The sequence below is a fragment of the Aphelocoma coerulescens genome, chromosome 1 (genome assembly GCF_041296385.1).
Source record: "Aphelocoma coerulescens isolate FSJ_1873_10779 chromosome 1, UR_Acoe_1.0, whole genome shotgun sequence".
NCBI classification, from domain to species: Eukaryota; Metazoa; Chordata; class Aves; order Passeriformes; family Corvidae; genus Aphelocoma; species Aphelocoma coerulescens.
The window spans coordinates 39,979,030-39,997,811 of NC_091013.1; the positions used below are offsets into that span (position 1 = coordinate 39,979,030).

Genomic DNA, 18,782 nt, shown 5'->3' on the forward strand with positions numbered 1-18,782 from the left:
TGACTTTCGGGTCGTTGCACCTCGGCTGATACGGAAAGTAACTTGCTAGGGAGGTTTCCGTAAAGAGACACATTGAGAGATTGGGGGGAAAAAATTAAAATAAGCAAAATAGGATAAAATAAGACAAAATAAAATAAAATAAAATAAAATAAAATAAAATAAAATAAAATAAACCTAGGGGAAATGCCCTACGGAGGATAGCAAATGTTTACGGTGGAAATAAGAAGTCAACAACAATTAAAATCTGGAAGCCACATTCATTAGTATTCAGCACATACGATCTATCTTTTATGTTTATCTTTCTCCGCGGATCAATATTGTAGCAGCATGTGCCGGGAACAAGCAGAAATCTGACCACTGCATGTGGGTGACCTTTCCCTCTCTCCCTACAGGTCAGATCGTCTTCATCAAAACAGGTCAGATCGTCTTCATAACTATCATCACCTAATGCGGCCACAGCCACGGCTCTCATTAAAACCGGTATTTAATCTAGGCGCTGTGACTAAGAATTAAAGGAGAAGGGGTGTTTGCCCACACAGAGGAATTAGCAGCCTAGGAAGAAGGGGGAAAAAAAAGTTGGAATGAAAATTGCTCTTTTTTTTTTTTTTTTTTTTTTCCGCCGCAAACCGCTGTGCACCGAGATCCAGCCCGAACTCGCGCACACCCGCACAGACCCCGTTTCCTGTGGGGGCTCCCCGGCCAGGAAGGCCGGCCGGGCGACGGGTCGGGGCGAGCCCCGCCGCCCCTCCGGCCCGGCCCCTGCTGCCCCCGGGACGCCCCGGCCGCGGCCACCCACGGACCTGAGGCGGCCGGAGCGCAGTGCGGGGCCCCCACGACACCCGCGCCCTGCGGACCCCCGCGGACAGGTGTCGGGGAGATCCCGTCCCGCGGCGACCAACCCTGTCCGCCTGGGGCTGGGTCACGCCGGGTGACCCCCGTGGACCCCACGGCCGCCCCCAGCCCCCTGCGAGGTGCGATGCCGCGCGTGTAAAACACCCGCTCAATCGCTTACTGGCGCTTGAGTTACTCCCCACCCCCCTCCCCTGCTTTAGTTGCCGAGTATTTTCTTTTTAACACAAAAAGAGCGTCCTTCCCCCTCCAGAACGCAACAGCTGATCCCGCGCGTGGGGCCGCGGCGCGGCAAGGGGGCGGCTGGACGAGTCCGCGCTCCGCTCCGGGTCCCGCTGCTCGTCCCTGCCAGTTCCCCCCGCGCTCCTCATTGAAAAGCGCTTGGGACCACGGGCGAGGGACGCGGTGGAACCTGCTCATGTTTCCTGCGCTGCGAGGAAGTGGGATCCGCGGTCCTTTTGGTGCCGCGCTTCCTTTTCTCGGGACAACAGTTAGGCACTTTGAAGCATTTATTAAAGACAGTAAACCTCTAGCGAAGGTTCTCCCTCACCCGGTCGTCTTGTCCTTCTCCTTCTTCTTCTCTTTTCTTCTTTTCTTTCCCCCTCAAGTATTAAAGACAGAGAAACTGTCCAGAAAATGAATTTTAAAAAATTAAAAAAAAAAAAAAAAAAAGAAAGAAAGAAAAAAGAGGAAACCCCAAGCACTGGGGAAGACTTGCACTTTGGGACAGAGGGGGGCACCGTGCCCTGCAGGGTGGGACAATTGTTCTTGCTTGCTCTACTGCTAATATGCAGCTCCATCCCCGGTCGTCTGGTTCGGGGAGAAGAGGAAAACACCAAAAAACAACAGGGGAAAAAAACCCAAAATCTAAGAGGAATGGAAAAGGGGGGGGGGGGGGGGGGGAGAGAGAAAGAAGAGAGGAAGAAAAAAAACACCCACGAAATTAAAAACACCAACAAAAAAACCTCACATCCACGCGTGAAGATGACAAATAGCAAAATATACATACCTCGCTGTGCCCGGGAGCACGTCTAGCGTGCGCTTGCGGCTGGGGAGAGGTTTGGGGGAGCCTGCTATGTCTTCATAGCAGGCAGGAAATATGTACGAGTTTCTGAAAACAAAGGGGAAACTTAAAAGGCTGATACGGGTTTGGGGAGGTCTGGCCAGAGCCAAACGGAGCGGCTGCGGCCCGGGCTGCTGCCCCCGCGGCACCGGCGGCGGGGGGATGGCCGTGCAGGGGCAGCCCTGTGCCCGCTGCGGAGCCCCGCCGGCACCGGCAGTGCCAGCGGCATCGCCAGGCTCAGCAGCCGTTCCACGCTCGGGTTCGGGAGAGAACTCCTGCATTTTACTCTCTTTCGGTGTGGGCTGGTGTCCTGTCTGTTTGTTTGTTGGAAGGTTGGTTTACCTTTGGGTTTGGGTTCGGTTTTTTCTGCCACCACCGGCTGCAACCCAAAGTCACTAGAGCAGTCAAACCAGGTGAAACAGAGCGGGGGCAGGTGAAGGCAGAGCCCTGAGCTGCCCTCCAATTGCGGCTGCGGGAGGCAAAGCACAGTCTGTTTTATGGACGGACACTCAAATTTTTTGTCTTGAGAGGAGAGAGTAATTCCCAGGGAAATCAATCCGTCTTTTCAGGGGGTCCGCAGGAAGAGTTAGGAGAGAATTTCATTATTAATAATAACAATAAAAATTAAACCCACCCCTCCATGCTGTTTTTCACGGTATAAAGGAAGAATCACACCGCAGCAGGAGAGCCGGCCAAGTAGGGCTGCCACAGCTGGGCACGGGGTGCCGACAGCGGGGCAACGCCGTGCCTCCCACTGCTCACCGGCGGCGGGGACCGTGGGGCCGAGGCGACCCGGGAGCCGCCGGGGCAGAGTTGTCGGGGCGTGCGGGCCACCGGCCGGGGCACCCTCCCGCTGTGGCTGGGCATGAGGGGATTGTGGGGTGCCAGGGCAGGATCGGGACTGCTGGAGAAGCCTCAGGCCTCCTCCAGATTGGTTCCTAGGTTGTTTTCAGAGCCAGGGCAGGGAGGTTTGGCAAGCTCGGGTTCAGTGTGGGAGACAAAAGTGGGGGGAGGTAGGGGTTTGGGGGTGAGGGTGGCAAGGTGGACAAAGGAGAGAGGAGCAGAGGAGGACTTCGGGGCCAGTGGTCTCTGAGCCCAGGCCACCCGCGCTCAAGGCTGTGAGGCGGATCTTGGCTGCCCTACCCCCTAAAAAAACCCCAACCCCTGAACCCGATGAATTACCGCTCTCCCTTAAGCGTGGCAGGGCCGGGCCGGGGTCAAGGCACGAGGGAGGCGGGTGGAGAGGGGCTGCGGGCTGGATGCGCCAAGGCCAGGGTCAAGTTCAGGGCCAGCCTGGGTAGGACAAGGAAGGGGGGGGAGCTTACTCACTGCCACAGCCGCCGCGGCCGCATCCCTGGGCCTGCTGGAGGAGAGACATCCCTGCCGGAGGGACTGGGGCTGTCTCTGCTGCCACACGACCTGCGCTTTGGGTAGAAGGAGGCCGCTTGCCCCTCTCAAGGATCATCCCTGAGCTCCCCCGAAGCCGGAACGGCTCTAAGGGGAGGGAGAAGGGCAGCCCAGCTCTCGAGCGCTTCTCTCCGGCCGGAGCTGAGCCCACCGGGGCAGGGGACGGCGGAGTGGGGTTGGTGGCTCTTGGGCAGGGCTGCTCGTGCGTCTCTGGGCCCGGGAGGGGATTCGGGCAGACGGCGACTGGCAGGGACTGGCTCTGAAGCGGGACCCTCGTGTGGTTTTTCGGACTGCGGGGAGGCCAGCAGGACAAGGAGGGATCCTCTCAGCTGCGTTTCCCACGGATGTCTCCAAGGGGCAGGCGGCATATGCCAATGATTTTAATAAATATTTTTTTTACATAATATTATTACCGAACATAAATTAGGTTTTAATAGCCGTTTGATTACCCGGGGAGCTGCAGTGTGCGCGGGGATAGCCGCTCTGAGAGGAGCACAGCCGCCGAGGAAGCTCCGGATCCGCTCCCCATCTGAACTTCCTTGTCAGCGTCGGGACGGGGGGGAGGGGGTGCCTTTCCCTCCCTCCTCCCCTTCCCCTGGGTGTAGGTAACCCCCATCTCACCCCAGAAGAGAGCAGGGCCCCGTGTACCCTCATCTCCCCACCTAACTCCCTCACACAGGCTGGAGACAACTCTATTGATATTCGAACACACGGGACAAAGCCCGAAAAACCCAAAGCGAAGACTGGCCCTGGGGGGCGTAAGCGATGGACTCGGCCGGGTGTGAGGAGCAGAGGGTTCTCCGGGGCTACACAAGCTGCCGCTGAAGGCAGCGCAGCCACCGCAGGGCGCTCGGAGCCCGGCTCACAGCGCTGCCTCTTCGCAGGGCGTATTTCGGTGGCTTGACAAGGCCGAGCTTTTTCCACGATTTCCCGGCCGCCGTCACACTCGCCTTGGCGGTCCCAGTGCGGCATGCTGTGCCCGGAGAGCTGCTGTCCGCCGGCCCTGCACGGGCTGCTCCGCCGGCCGGGCCCCGTCGGCGCACGTGGAGCCAAACGCCGGGCTAGCATCCCGGCAAAGTCACCGCCCGGCGGCTCTCCGTCTCTCCCTGAATACGTCTGACAACCCAAACAGCTCCCTGAGCTAGAAGAATAAAAAGAAAAAAAAAAAAAAAAAGAAAAGAAAAAGTAAAAAAAAAGGACCGAGAGGAAGAGAGAGAAAAAAGCTCAAAGGGGAAATGTGAGCTCTGGGTAATCACAACTTTCTTCTCTCCCAGACTAGATGGAGGCTACCAAAAAGACGGAAAGACGGGAGGCAAGGACGATCTATGGCTCAAAGCAGCCGAGCTCAGAGCCTGATCATTGCGCTTCCACCTCCATCGCGAAACGCCCCGCTTTCTCAGCCTGTGGGGCAATGAGCTCCCCAGCCAGACACGCACCGGGGAGAGAGGGGTGAGCCCGAGGAAGGCAGGAGCCGGAGGAAGCTGTGCTCTCACCGCGTAAATATCTTACTAAAGGAGATCTTCCCTTGCAGGTCATTTGGAGAATATGCATGCCCTCACCCTTTCCTTTCAGCCCAGAGGCTTCCCAAAGTTTTAAGGGCTTTTGTGGCTTCTTTTTTTTTTTTTTTTTTTTTTTTTTTTTTTTTTTTTTTTTTTTTTTCCTGGACGGGAGAGCCCAGCTGGATGGAATCCTCCTTTTCCAGTGACCAGCGGATGTTTTAAAATAGTTCTTTTGCAGTTGCCGCTCAGCTCATCACATACCTTATAGCAGGTTTTAGAGAGCCTTTGGCATAAAAAGGAAACAGCTCGTGCAGTTTCAACACGTTTTATTATATTTCTGTATGCATTACTCTCAAAACATATCACAAGAAATGATGAAACCACTTAAACCTTCAAATAAAAAATCTGAAACAGTTTATGCTCACAATTGTACATATTTATAGTTAAGAAACATTCTTTATAAATACTGTTTCCTCTGTAGCAAGTTAATACCATAATTTAATTACAAATGGATAAATATGGTAACAGGTAGTTACAGGAGGAAGGGCGTTATTACGGAAAAGCTAACGGCACGACGTTTATTTTTCCTCACAATCTTCCGAACAGGAACTAACAAATTGAACTTGCAAAAGCACTAAAACATCACATGTAAACCCAGCTAACAGAAAAATACATTCACAAGCGTTGTTGTTCGTGTGTGTGTCTGTGAGTAACAGAATGGAGACTTTGGCACGGTATTTCTTCCCCAGTCTATAGTTGAAATGCAGTTTACAATCAAGTTGCCTCTTAAAAAGGAACACAATATTCAAGATATCACAATTACAAAAGAAACCATTTTTTTCCTTCCACGTTACTTTTTTTAAAGGGATGAACTAAAAAAAGAGAAGAGAAGGAAGTGGAGAGGGAGAGCAGGAGAAAAGAAAACAAGTCCATCATTTTCTCGAGGAGGGAGAAAGAGGGGGGAAAAAAAGAAGGAGAAAAAAAAAAAAGAGGAAGAAGAAGAAAGGGACCAATCCGCGGTTTACAAACGGGACGAACTTCTATACACCGAGAATCCAGGAAAACCTCGTTCCCCACCTCGCCGGAGGAAGGAGAGGGCCGCTATATACACAGTTCGTGGGGCGGGAGGGCGCTGGCTGGTCCGGGCGGGGAGGCGCGGGGGCCAGAGGACTTTGAGTCTCTGATCTTTTGTCTGAAGACTCCAGAGGGAGAGTTTCTTTCCGCCGTCTTGAGAAGCTTTTAGCTGGGTGATGTGTTGGTGGCGCTTAGGCTTGTTTTTTCCCCTCTCTCTCTCCCCTTTCCGTTCCTCCGTTGATTTACTCGTTCTCTTATGTTTTTTCAGCACGTAGTTTTTAGAATATTTTTTTGCTGGTTCAAAATGTTCTCAAAAAGAAAAAAAGAAAAAAATCCAACCAATAAAAAAAAAGACGCGAAGGCGGGAGGGTAGTGGGAGATGAAGGCCCCCTGTCCCCATCCTGCTCGGCCGTCATTTCGCTGCCGGCGGGTGCGGCGGCATCTCCCGGCGCGTCTCCGGCGGGCTCGCTCGGTCCCTCCTGCCCGCCGCCACCGCCACCGCCGCCGCCGGGGCGGGGAGGGCGCGGCGGGGCCGTGCAGAGCAGTCCGGCGGGGCCCTACACGTACCACTCGTTGAAGTTGGAGGAAAGGCCGCTGTGGCCGCCGCCGCCGCCACCACTGCCACCGCCGCCGCCGCCCCGGTGCACGGCGGACACGGCCGCCGCCGCTGCCGCCGCCGCCGCCGCCGCAGGGGAGAGGTTGTTGGTGCTCTGCGACTCGGCGCTAGGGGACACCAGCCCCGGGGGGGTGGAGGACTCGTAGCCGGAGCTGGCGGCCGGGGAGGATTCGGAGCCTTGCGGGGACGACTCGTGCACCTGGGGGGCAAAGGCAACACGGCCGAGTGGAGGGGGGATGGGGAGGCCGCGGCCGCCCCCCGGGCGCGCCCCCCGCCGCCGGCCCGGCCCGCCGCCGCCCCTGGGCCCCGCGCCCGCCGCCCGCCGCCCCGTCGGGGCGCCCGGAGCGGGGCGGCCGCCCTCCCGCCTCCCGCCGCCGGCTGCGGGGCCGGGTACCTTCATGTGTTTCCGCAGGGAGCTGGGGTGTGTGTAGGACTTGTCGCACATCTTGCACAGGTAGGGCTTATCCGAGGTGTGGACGTGCATGTGCTTCTTGCGGTCGCTGCTGTTGGCGAAGCGCCGGTCACAGCCTTCGAACTCGCACTGGAAGGGCTTCTCCCCTGCAAGAGAGCGGCGCAGCAGCGGAGTGAGCGCGGCCGCCCCCGCGCAAACCCCGCGCAACCCCGTGCCTAGTTTCCCCGCCCTCGCCCTCCTCTCCCAGTCGCTTCGTCCAGCAGCTTCCCAAAACAAGGGACCGGTTGTGGGTTGTGTCCCGGTACCCGCAGAGCCGGAGGGCCGCATTGCTCACGCGCTGCCCTGAAGCGAGGCAACCCCCGTCCCTCACCTGGTTTTCCTACCAAAACCCCGGGGGTATCCCCGTCCCGACATCTTGCCTGATTTTATTTCGACCTGTGCTGACACACAGAGACAGCCCCGAAAGAGATTGAAGAAGAAAGACGATTAAGAAAAAAAAAGAAGCAAGTATCATCGAGCCGTTTCGCCTCGGTACCAAATCCGCTATCCTGTTAAACTGGAAACCATTACCGACAGATTTAAGGCCGGGCATATTGTTTCGTGTATATTCGAGATAAACGCACATCCGCTGGGAAAACTAAACGTCTGTAAAATACTTCATTTAATTTTCATAGGGATTCCTCTCGCCCGGCTGCCAGGACTCCAAATGCCGGGGAGTAATTTGGAGGTGAGAACTCCACATTCCCCCGCCTTTGGAGGGGGAAGCATTTAACATTAAATTCCATTAGCACCTAAATTGTTTCTTAAAGACATCCGCTCAGACACAATGACTTCAGTGCGGGCATCTCATGCAAATACATTTCTCAAATTTTAAACCCTGTTAAAGCTCGTCTCGCACCTCGCATCGGGCTTAGCACTTGAGAAAACAATAGGCCTCGAGATTTTTAGCCTTTCTCCGGGTAAATATTTGGAGTGGAAGTCGCTAAAATATTTGGCCGTCTTTTATGAAATAGTCTGGCACGGTTTGAGCCGGCAGGAGTAGTAAATGAATAATAGATGAGGCGGGGAGGATGCGTTTATTTTTGTTACTCTTCGGCTCAGGCATTTTCCATCGGGAAAGCCTGGGCTCCCTCGACCCTCTTCCACCTGATTTGGGTGGAAGTTTCCGAACCTCAAATCCTCTGTTCCCTATTACATAATTTAATAAACTGTTGCAAAAACACCTTAAATCGCATTGAGTGAGACTTTTAAAACATTTTTTTTTAAATGAGAACATTTTATTGCCTTGCTCACACCATTTAAATTTAATGGAAAGCATTCCCAGAAAGGGACTTTTTGCCACTTCTAACGGGATTTAGGAATAATGACTGATTTTGCACATATTTATATAGTTTCTCTCTCTCGGTGTCCATACATAAAAGCCAGGCTCACAAGCGCTGAAGTTGTATGCCAATACATTGCATAGAGCAAATGACCAGGGCGTTTCAAATGGATGGATGGATGGATGGACAGATGTCTTCCCGTATTTTAGCAAGACGGCAAAATTTGGTTCACACTGTATTCCTCGTTTCTGCGGAAAGGCACCGCTGACCCTCAGCACGAACCTACAGCTCTCACCCTCAAACTAAAACAAATCAGTAAAATATCCTTTCGAAATCTGGAATGGAGGGGGGTGTATGCTGCTAGGGAAGAAACCAAAACAAACGCATCAGTGTGATGGAGAGGGTTAAAAAATAAACTGGAAGCTTATTTTATCACTCTCCTAAATTAACATCACTCTGTCTGAGTATCTATCAGTTTACATATATATACATATATATACACATACATATAGGCACGGGAAGAAGGAGGAAACCTGCCGAAAGAAACCCGAATTACCTGTGTGCGTCCTTTTGTGAATTTTGAGATTTTCTGATCTGGCGAAAACTTTTCCGCAGCCAGGGAAGGGGCAGGGGAAGGGTTTCTCTCCCGTGTGCACTCGGATATGATTGACCAGTTTGTATTTCGCTTTGAAGGGCTTGCCTTCGCGGGGACACTCCTCCCAGTAGCAGACATGGTTGCTCTGCTCGGGTCCCCCAACGTGCTCCACCGAGACATGGGTGACCAACTCGTGCATGGTGCTGAAAGTTTTATTGCAACTTTTTTTGGGGTTGTTCAGCTGTTCGGGGTCGATCCACTTGCAGATGAGCTCTTGCTTGATGCACTGCTGCCGCATGTAGCGGAAAAAGGCACCTGGGTGGTGATGGTGGTGGGCTGCCATGTTCATGCCCATATTCATATTCATGGGGCCGTACTGGTTGTGCAGCTGAGCCGCCGAGTAAGGGTCAGTCCTGGGGCTGGAAACCTGGCGGTACTGATCCGACCGGGCGAATACCTCCCCTGGCAAGCCCAGTCGCATCTGCCCATTGAGGACATTTTGGGAGGCGTGGGGGCCGTGCTGGTCGTGGATGCCCGGGAAGAGGAGGTGGCTCTGAGCGTCCGTGTGCGGATGGTGCAGGCTGCCGGCCGCAGGGCCGAAGATGCCGTGCTGTCCGCCGGCCGGCGACGAGTCTCCGAAGCCCCGGCTGCGAAACAAGAAGTCCCGGGTAGAGTTGAAGGGCGCCCCGGAGTAGGAGCCGACATGAGCGGCGTGGGGCCCCAGGGCGGCGGCGGGGTAACCGGGCGCCTGCGAGGTGAACGCCGAGCTCTGCCCGGGGGAGAGGTCGTGAGCGCCGGCGTTGAGCTTGAAGGCGCCCATGTGCGCCGCCGCCGAGTCCACGAAGCTGTTCTGCGCCGCCAGGCTCAGCTCCCGGTCCTGCATCTCCGCCGCGGCCGAGTGGTGGTGCCGGGCGAAGGTTCCCACTCCGAGGGCCGGGAACTGCGGGCCGGCGTCCAGCAGCATGGTCCGCGCCGCTTCGGGGACGCAGCCGCTGCCGCCGCTGCCGCCTCCCCGCTACCGCCTCCGCCTCCGGGCTGCCTCCGCCCGCCCGCCCGGGCGCGGGGCCGCCGCCGCTCCGCTCCGCTTCCCCCCGGCAGCCGCCGCGTCCCCCCGCCGCCGCCGCCCGCTCCCGCACCGGCCCGATGCCGCCGCTGCCGCCGCCGGCGGAGTCGTATCCGGAGCCAGGCAGAGCAGAGTCCAAAGGCGAGCGGAGAACCAAAGTGTATTAAAGGAGCTGAGGCGGGGGCGGGCAGGGGAGGGGAGGGGGAGCAGGGGAGGGACGGGGCTGGGGACGGGAGGGGGGGCAAGGCTCGCCTCGCCGTTCCCTGCGGCACACACGCACGCACACACACACTCACACACACAGACCCGCGCACACGCCGCCGCCGCCCCCCCCGCTTCCTCCGCCGCCACCGGGATGTCAGCGCCGCCGACCCCCGCCCGCTCGGCCCCGCGCCGCTCCCCGCGTGGGCCGCGGCCCTCCCCGCCGCCCCGAGCCCCCCGCCGCTCCCGGGCCCCCGCTTCTCGTTTTATCCTCCGCCGGGCATTAGCGGTGTCTCTCACGGAGAAAAACTTGCAGCCGCGGGTTCCCACGGAGCGAAGGGACCCGGGGGGTGCCCCGCGCCGCCCCCGCCCGCCGCGGCGGAGGGGCGTGAGGAGGGGGGCCAGGAGGGGGCTGCCGGAGGCGGATTAAAAACAATAAGGGCGGCGGTGGGGGTGGGGAGGGGAGGCGGGGGGCGGGAAGGGGCCGGGGAGTGCCGGAGCGCCGCGGCCGGGGCGGCGGAGTTGCAGCCCCGCTCCGCCCGCGCCCTCGCTGCCTTTCCCTCTTCTGTTTATTTCGGTGGGCGCTGCTGAGGCGGCGGCTTTTTATTCCCCCCCTCCCCCTCTTTTTCTTCCCTCCCTCCCCCGGCCTCTCTCCTTCTCCCCGCCCGCACTGGCGGCTCCTCTCCCAACGCCGCCTTCACCCACCGCCCGGCCGCTCTCCCGGCTCCCGCTCATTGGCCCGAGCCGCCCCGTCCATCCGGGCGTCCCCGGCCACCGGCTAATGGCGGAGCGGCCGCCCGGAGCCCTGCCCGCCCCACCGCCCGCCCCGCGCCCCGCCGTGCCACCGCCGATCGCCCCGCGGCCGCCCGGCCCCCGCCCGGCCCCGTACCGCACGGCCCCGCTCGGCGCCGGTGGCCGCCTTCAGCCCCGCACTGCCGGTGGCTTCATGATTTTTTGGGGGAGTCGCCCCCCGCCCCCCCCCCTCCCCCGCGGCTAGGGGAAGGGGTGGCGTGGGGAGAGGCGCGCCGATCTCGGAAAATATCGATGTACGCTTTGGCATGTGATCCTGCCTCGGGAGGCAAACAAACAAAGCGAGGGGCTTAAAATATAACCCCTGCAGCCCCTTTCCCCATTTCGGCTAAAGCAGATGAAGCCCGTGATCGATAAAGGGAGCGAGGGGGGAATTAAATAAAAGTCACGTTGACGGGGCGACGGTGGCTGGGACAAAAAAAAAATCAAATCAAATAAAAATTTAAATATAAGAGGGAACGGTCGCCCTGGCTGTTTGGGTTTTTAAACCACTTATGTGGGAGCAGAGAAGTCGATCTGCGATATGCATGTGTTGTGAGTGCGTATCTGAGAGCAGATGCTTTAGGAGTTTTCCTTGTCTTTTCCCTTTCTTGAAAAAGAAACAAAAACAAACTCGAAAAAAAATTCCCTACCCAAAACCCCACCCTGCCATTGTTATTTGGAAACCGGATTCTTACATGGCAGGAATAAAAAAGCGTAAAGCCGGCACACAAGCACCCGCACACACACAGCAAACAAGTCCTCTTCCCCTCCCCCTCCAGTAAATACACGTCTGGCCCCTGATTCGGTTTGTTTTGTAGTGGCTGAAAAATAATCATCTTGGGGCCAGCAGCTCACCAATAAATAAGGCTTTGTAAAAATCAAAGCTCGTCATAACATTTGCAGTCTCAACCAGCCTGCACGAAACCTTGCATCTCCAAACCCATCAGTTCTGTGCTGGGCGGAGAAGCAACCCAAAATATAGGGGGTTTTGTGGTTTGTAGGGTCTTTTTGAAATTCTCCCTTCGACATTTCTCCTATGATTCTTCATGGCATTAAATCCCATATCAGACACAGGCAGGCTCAAACCTGGACCCACAGCGTCCAAGCAGGGGTTTTACAAGGAGAGATGGATGGATGGATGGATGGATGGATGGAAGGAAGGAAGGAAGGAAGGAAGGAAGGAAGGAAGGAAGGAAGGAAGGAAGGAAGGAAGGAAGGCAGGCAAAGGTAACACTGCCTACCAACTAAGGTCTTTCCCATCATTGTCACTAAATGGTTAAAATATTTCCAAGACTGTCCGAAAGTGTTTGAAATGCGCCAGTACCGGACATTAGTCTTTGAACAAGGCGAAATTGGGAGGAAGTGGGATTCCTTCTAATCTGAAATAGGCAATAGGAGATAAACCGAATATTAATGCAGAGCTGCACCTCTGATGCCAACAGCCCTTTTCTCTTTGCTCGCTGTCATTCGGTCCTGCCTTTGCAGGCAGGAGTGTCTGCTCACCAGATCTTGCCTTTCCAGGCTGTAGCTTGGGAGCATATGCTGTCCTTGTCCTGACCCCCCAGGCTCCCAGGAACAGACCGCGAACAAATTCTATTTTCCTTCTCTGAAAAGATTTCGAGGCGGAGGTCTGAGGAGAGTCCTCCACCGTTACTGAGGATTTCAAGAGCCCAAGCTGAAGAGGAAAGCTTGGTCTCCTGCATCGTCTGCTTCCAGATTAGTGAAAAAAATCACACAGAAAACTAGACGTCTGAATACACTTCCCCCCCCGCCCCCGATTTAAAAGAAGTTACTACATCTGAGACTAGAAAAAGAACAAATATGTGCAAGAAAATTCGCAGTTCAAAACAGTTTTCGAAAAAAAAAATAACAAAGATGATTATTCTTACAAATATCTACCTTCTGGATTTCCCCCTTGTTTTTCTTTCCTTCCTTCCTACATCCTTCCTTCCTTCCTTCCTTCCTTCCTTCCTTCCTTCCTTCCTTCCTTCCTTCCTTCCTTCCTTCCTTCCTTCCTTCCTTCCTTCCTTCCTTCCTTCCTTCCTTCCTTCCTTCCTTCCTTCCTTCCTTCCTTCCTTCCTTCCCTTTCTTTCTTCCCTTTCTTTCTTTTCCTTTCTCTCTTATTCATTTTTTCTCTTCCTTTATTATTTTGTCTCCTTTTTCTTTCTTTTCCTTACCTTCTTTTTCTGCATTTCCTGCCTCCCCTCCCCTCGCCCCTCGCTCTGCCTGCTCAGCGGTGCCGGCATCGGGGCGCTTTTGGGGGGATGCAGTGAATTCCAGCCAGAGCCCCCGCAGGCTGGCCACTCTCTGCTATTATTTCAGGGCTCCAGCCCTACTCTCGCTGCAGGAAACAGAGGAGCTGATCCAAGTTCAAAGTCACGTCGCCGTCCCTACTAAGAAGTGCTTTATTTGCCTCTGAACCGCAAAACCCCTTTCCCCTATGTCACAGGGTAACAAGGGAAGGGAGCGAGGGAGGAAGGGAGGAAGGGAGGAAGGGAGGAAGGGAGGAAGGGAGGAAGGGAGGAAGGGAGGAAGGGAGGGGGGCAGAGGCACCAGCAGCCAGCCCTGCACTCTCTCGTCGGGCCACGGCCACGAACACAGCCTGCGGCTCACGGCAGCTTTCGAGGGAGGAAAGCAAGCGGTCACAAAGTCGGTGCTAAACCGTTTTATTGAAAGAAGTTTTTCAACAGGTTTCTGGAGGTGCCAGACCTATAGAGCAAACGTCAGCCTTCCCGGGAAAGCTTTCCCGTCTTTGTAAGTTTTCCGAAATTCGCTGTAAAACTGCTCTTCTCTTGTTCTTACCAGCTGGTGATGCGGAAGGAGCTGGGGGGGAGTGTGGAGGGGGGGAAGTGGGACGAGGAGAGAGCAATTTCTTGCTTTCCCCGGACTGTATATACCGTCTTCCCCTTCTAGCCCCTTTTCCCGAGAGGTGTCACCGCCCTCAGGGGAGGCTCCTCGCCCCTCTTCTCCATTCCCCCCTCCCTGGGAGCTGTGGGTGCCGTAGTGGGGGCGTAGGACTCTGCCCAAAGGAGGATGCGGGTGGCGATGGCCTCGTCGGGAAAAAGAGGCGGAAGGACCCACCGGAGACGGGTGTGTTCGTGTGTGTGCGTATGAGAGAGAGAGAGGGAAAGGGGGAAGAGGGTGTCTTTCCCCCAAAAGTCAGCCTTCCCACGGAGTCAGGGGAGGAGGTGCGGGGCAAGGAGGGGGAGTGCGGCTGGCCCGCAGCCTGGGGAGAAGAGGCCAGTTGAGCGGCATCACTTGCACCGTTGTCTGTATCACAGACACTCATAAATTCAACAAGCTCATCAACAGGATATTAAGTTGCAGGTTACCTTTGATGGTGCCGATCCGAGCCACTTCTAGGCCGTTCGACCTATGACCCGTGAAGACCACATGTGTTGTGCTGTAGCCTCCCTCTGTAAAACACACACTTCGAGACAAAAGTTCTTTGTCAGGCTCTACCGGCAGAGTAATGTAAAAGAAAAAGGGGAAATAATGAAAATCTCAGCCAAAGCTGTAACTTTTAAATGCTTCTTTAAAAAAATTAAAAAGAAAGAAAAAATGAAAGAAAAATACGCTAGGCAGGGCAGGGACAGGAGGAAGGAGCACCTCGTGAATATTTATTGTTCCTTCAGTTGCACTTATATATATATGTATAAAACCCCGCTCTCGGCGGTAATGCCGTGAGATGGGGGGGGGGGGGGGGGGGGGGGGGGGGGCGAGGAGCACTGTAGCGCTTTTTTCCAGGACGGAAACCTCCGATGCCTCTGCCCTGCCCCGCTGCGGCTGAGGGATGCGCAGAGACGCGTATTTTGCGCGCCCTGCCCCGCTGCGCCGCTCATTCTGCAGCCAGCACAGACCCGGCGCAACGCCCCCAAAATGGGGTCTGGTGCAGCACTGCCGGGTTTTATTAGATGCACCTTTTTCCATCTGGAGATGCCCATATAAACGTTAGAGGCAGGGGAGAAGCGTCCCAATAAAGCGCGATGGACTTTGTAATACAATTTATGCTGTCATTCATAAATAACAATGCCATATGGTAACCATATTGCTTATACAAGTAAAACCGTCAAAGTGTCACTATTTGATTTATCTCAACAGCTTCTTCCAACGGTGACGTTCAGAGAGAGGGGAAGTGGGGGGGAGAGAGAGCAGAGCAAAATTTGGCCTGGGCTTCCTGAGACCGCCTCTCTCTTTATCTCTTTCTTTCTTTTCTTTTTTTTTTTTTTCTTTCTTTTCTTTCTTTCTTTCTTTCTTTCTTTCGATAGATAGATAGATAGATAGATAGATAGATAGATTGAAGGATGGGGTTTTTTTCCTTATTTTGTCCCTATTTGAGCAAACCCCAAAGGGGATGGCCACTCTTTCCCTCTTTCCCTGGCGAGGTGCGCACTGAACACGACAGTTCCAAAACTTATGCTCGTGAGTCTCTGTCCCAAAGGTGCGGCGGGTCCCGACCCCGACAGCCCCTAGCCCCTACGTCGAATCCTTGTGTCAGTCTCGGGTTCCCGCTTGGATGCACAGAGCGACATTTGGCACAGGAGAAGTTAAATTTTTAAGGGTATAAAATATCCATCTGCTGAACCCCTCCAGAAAGGAGTGGTGAGGAGTCTCAGTGCCATATCGCTACTCGCTTTCCCTTTCGTGCCCCTGGGCATCCTCCCGCTCCCGGCCGAGGTCCCGGTGCCTCCGTGCTATCCCCCTGACGGGACAATGAGGAGGGTACCGTGGGTACTTCCGGCCCGTGTGGGTCCCCACGGGGCTGAGACTCGGGACGCTCCCTCCGAATACGGGCGGAATCCAGCTCCGATGGCGCATGTTCGCGGAGGGACCCGTGCCACAGGCTCCCCCGAACAGCAAAGCAGCCCCATGAGCGTAGAAAGTCACCCGCGACGGGTCGGGGGGAGGATAGGCTTTCTTAGCATATTTGAGGAGGCTTGGAGGTCTTGTCGAGGAAAGCGTCAATCGCGCTCCCTTTCTAATGGTTCCCCAGAAGAATGTTTTACACGTTATAAAATATTGCTCCCTGGTCCCTAACTATCAATAAGATGTGCACTAAAGACGATTGTTTGTAAATGGTGTTCATGATCATTAGCATACATTTACATAATGCAGCTCACAGCACAGCGTTTTACAGTTAAACACCTCCTAAAGCCGATAGCCCGATCTCAGTTTAAAGAGGAAGCTTTACGAAATAAACTTGAAGGCTTCCAGGCTTTCACCCCGCCTCTGCAGCCTCCCCCGAAGTCCCTTGGCAGGTTTGCCGGCGAGCGAAGCACTCCGGGAGGGCTCTGCAGCCGGCTCCGCCGCGGAAACAGGGCGCGTTCCGACCCCCGACGGGTGCTGTCGAGGTGTGGGGGGGGGCTGTGGGGGTAGCACAGCACGCCTCCCTCTGCTGCAGCCCCAGAGGGCAGCGGCAGCCTGGGCCTGAGCTGGTGTCGGTAAGTTAATGGGCTTTAAATTCTTCACGGCTCTTTTGGAGCTGGCAGTGTTCAAAATTGTCCCTGCGCGGGCAGCCACCTTCGCTTCCCGGCGATTGCAGCTAGTCCTAAAAATATGAGCGAATTTTCACGTGAGTCTCCATCAACCCCTCCCTCCCCACAGTCACAGGTCAGCTGCCTATTAGCCAGCTATAAAATATTTTCATTGTTTTATAGCCTCTCATAAAAAGAAATTGATCGGGGTATATATTTGAATTAAGACATATTAAATCGATGACAGATACACATCACCTGCGTTTAACAGGAGAGGGACAAAGAGGCATGTGGAAGGTTCTAGGGAGCTATGATACTTGTTCCCCTCCACAGCATCTCCCATCACACCATTCCATCTCTGGACCTTGGTCCAGCAACACACCCAGAATTTGGGGAGGAGGGAGGGCACTATTTGGATGAATGTACAGAAAATATACGTATACAAATACTCGTAGAGACGTATGGCTAGTTCGAGTGAAGTTTTTACTGTGCAATAAAACCATCGAGCAGCCGCTTTAAAACCCAGGGATCATTTATTCCCGTTCCTTGCCTTGCAGCATCACTGAAACCCCCACCGCGGCCACGCGAGCCGGGAGCATTGGCTCGTCTCCGGGGGGCGAGAGAAGGGAGGGAACCGGCGTGTCTCGCTCCCCCTTAGCTCCCCCTAGAGCCTCTCACCCCCCTTCTGGCAGCCGTGGGCCAAATCCTGCGAGTTTTCCCCGCGTGAGTAGCGGCGGGAGGTACGGAGGAGTAGGGGGGGAGGGGGGACGGCTGGAGCTTGGCCCAGGAAATGCCGGAGCAGCACGGGGCTTCCTTTGAACGTGGCTTGGCACAGGGAAGCGGCCAAGACGCACAGATGTAGTTTCGTCAAGAGGATTAGGTGGCCGGGGAGAGCCGGAGGTGTGTGTGGGTCCATTGGCATCCCCCATCCCGTTTCTTCTCCTAGAGAGGCGGAGAAGCGTCCCTGGCTGCCCCGCAGGCAGCGAAGGGCAGCCAGCCTGCCTGCATTTTACAGGAGCGCGAGAGCTCAAGGCATTTCCAGGGGGACCAACAGCCTAAAGAAAGCAGATGACATGTCAATAAAAGCTACTTCTCCTCCCACAGAAAAGTCAAGATAATACTCCTTTCCCCTTTTGGCTTGCAGAGAAATCCCGGCCTTTCCTACTCAACCCCCTCGAAGGGCAGCATCCTTTGCGCCGAAGGGCCAATTTCGGCGCTCCACAAAGAGCTTCACTTTCGAGGACCAGCACACCCCGCACGCCAGGGGCGGTCCCATCGCTGTCACCGCCCGTCCCCTACCTCTGCCCCCTTTTAAGAGAGCTTCCACTTTTCCTGCCTTTTCGTCTAGGGCAGCAGCTGAGGGCACCCACCAGCGGGAGACTCCCCCATTTCCCAACCTACCTCCCCCCTCCCGTTCCCACATCCTAAAGAGTCGAGGAGCATTTATGCTCGGAGCCAGTAACACTGCGGCGGTTTCATCTCTACTTCGCCGTTGCTGAATTAGGGCTGAAGTGGATGCAGCTGCCTGGAGTACGGCTGGCGGACCCCCGAGGGGCGTGGGGTGGCTCTTCCCATGGGATGCCCTGGGAAGCCGCTGCGGAAGGAAAAAGCCCCAAAGCAGCAGCGAGAGCAGGCTCCCGAAACTTCGCTCTAACATGTGCCACTTGCCCCCCTCCTCCTCCCCTCCCCGCTTACTTGTTTATTTTCTAAAGGAAAGGAATCCCAACCCCCGCCGTCTTCTTTTTAGGAAAACTTTGGCCGCCTTCCCCTAGTGTTGCCTTGGGCATGAGTACACACGGCCTCGGCCTCGCGTGGGTGTGGGGTTGCACACGTTGTTGCATGAGGGAGTGCTTTCCCGCCTCATCCATGAATGAACGTGGCCATCCAAAAAAAGAAAAAAGGAAAGGAAGCCGAGCGCAGAGCCGGGCAGCAGCCGCGCGCGTGGGCTGCCGCCAGGCGAGGAGAGAAACCCCACGGCCCCGCAAACGTAAACACGGCGGAGCATCGGAGCAGGGCGCCCCGTCCAGTGCTTGGGGAGCAGAGGCAGCTGCTGCCCGGTGCTGCCCGGTGCTGCCGGCGGGGGGCGGCGGGGGAGGCGCCGGGTGCGCCCCGTCGGGCCCCGCGCGAAGTTTTGCAAGTGCAACTTCGGGGGGCGGCGCGGGGGGGTCCGGGGGGGCGGCGGGGGCGGATCCCCGCTGCGCCGGCGGCCTGAAAGGGAGCCAATCGCGCGGCCCCGGCCGCTGCCAATCATCGCCATCCGTCCAATCCCTCCGGCGCGGTGTCCGAGCCGTATTCCCCAGCGCGCCGCCGGAGTGTGGTGAGGGCTCTGCCAATCGCGGGCGGGCAGAGCGGGGCCAGGGATGCGCGGGGCTCGGAGCGCAGACAAAAGAAGTTAAAGAGCCGCTTAATATATAC

At 56.0% G+C, this 18,782-nt stretch overlaps 1 protein-coding gene across 1 annotated transcript; it reads right to left on the minus strand.

The window, feature by feature from the left end:
- Positions 1–6,449: 6,449 nt before the first annotated feature.
- ZIC2 (Zic family member 2) lies at positions 6,450–9,801 on the minus strand. The gene is made up of 3 exons (XM_069029388.1): positions 8,799–9,801; positions 6,903–7,066; positions 6,450–6,707 (listed from the first exon to the last, which is right to left on the minus strand). The coding sequence occupies exons 1-3, from the start codon at positions 9,799–9,801 to the stop codon at positions 6,450–6,452; spliced, it is 1,425 nt and encodes a 474-aa protein (XP_068885489.1).
- Between the last annotated feature and the right edge of the window lie 8,981 nt (positions 9,802–18,782).

Coding starts and splice junctions, on each gene's coding strand:
- ZIC2 (XM_069029388.1), bottom strand. CDS start 9,801: ATGCTGCTGGACGCCGGCCCGCAGTTCCCGGCCCTCGGAGTGGGAACC. Junction 7,067..8,798: donor TCACAAAAGGACGCACACAG/GTAATTCGGGTT, acceptor GCTCTCTTGCAG/GGGAGAAGCCCTTCCAGTGC. Junction 6,708..6,902: donor CCCTGCGGAAACACATGAAG/GTACCCGGCCCC, acceptor TTTGCCCCCCAG/GTGCACGAGTCGTCCCCGCA.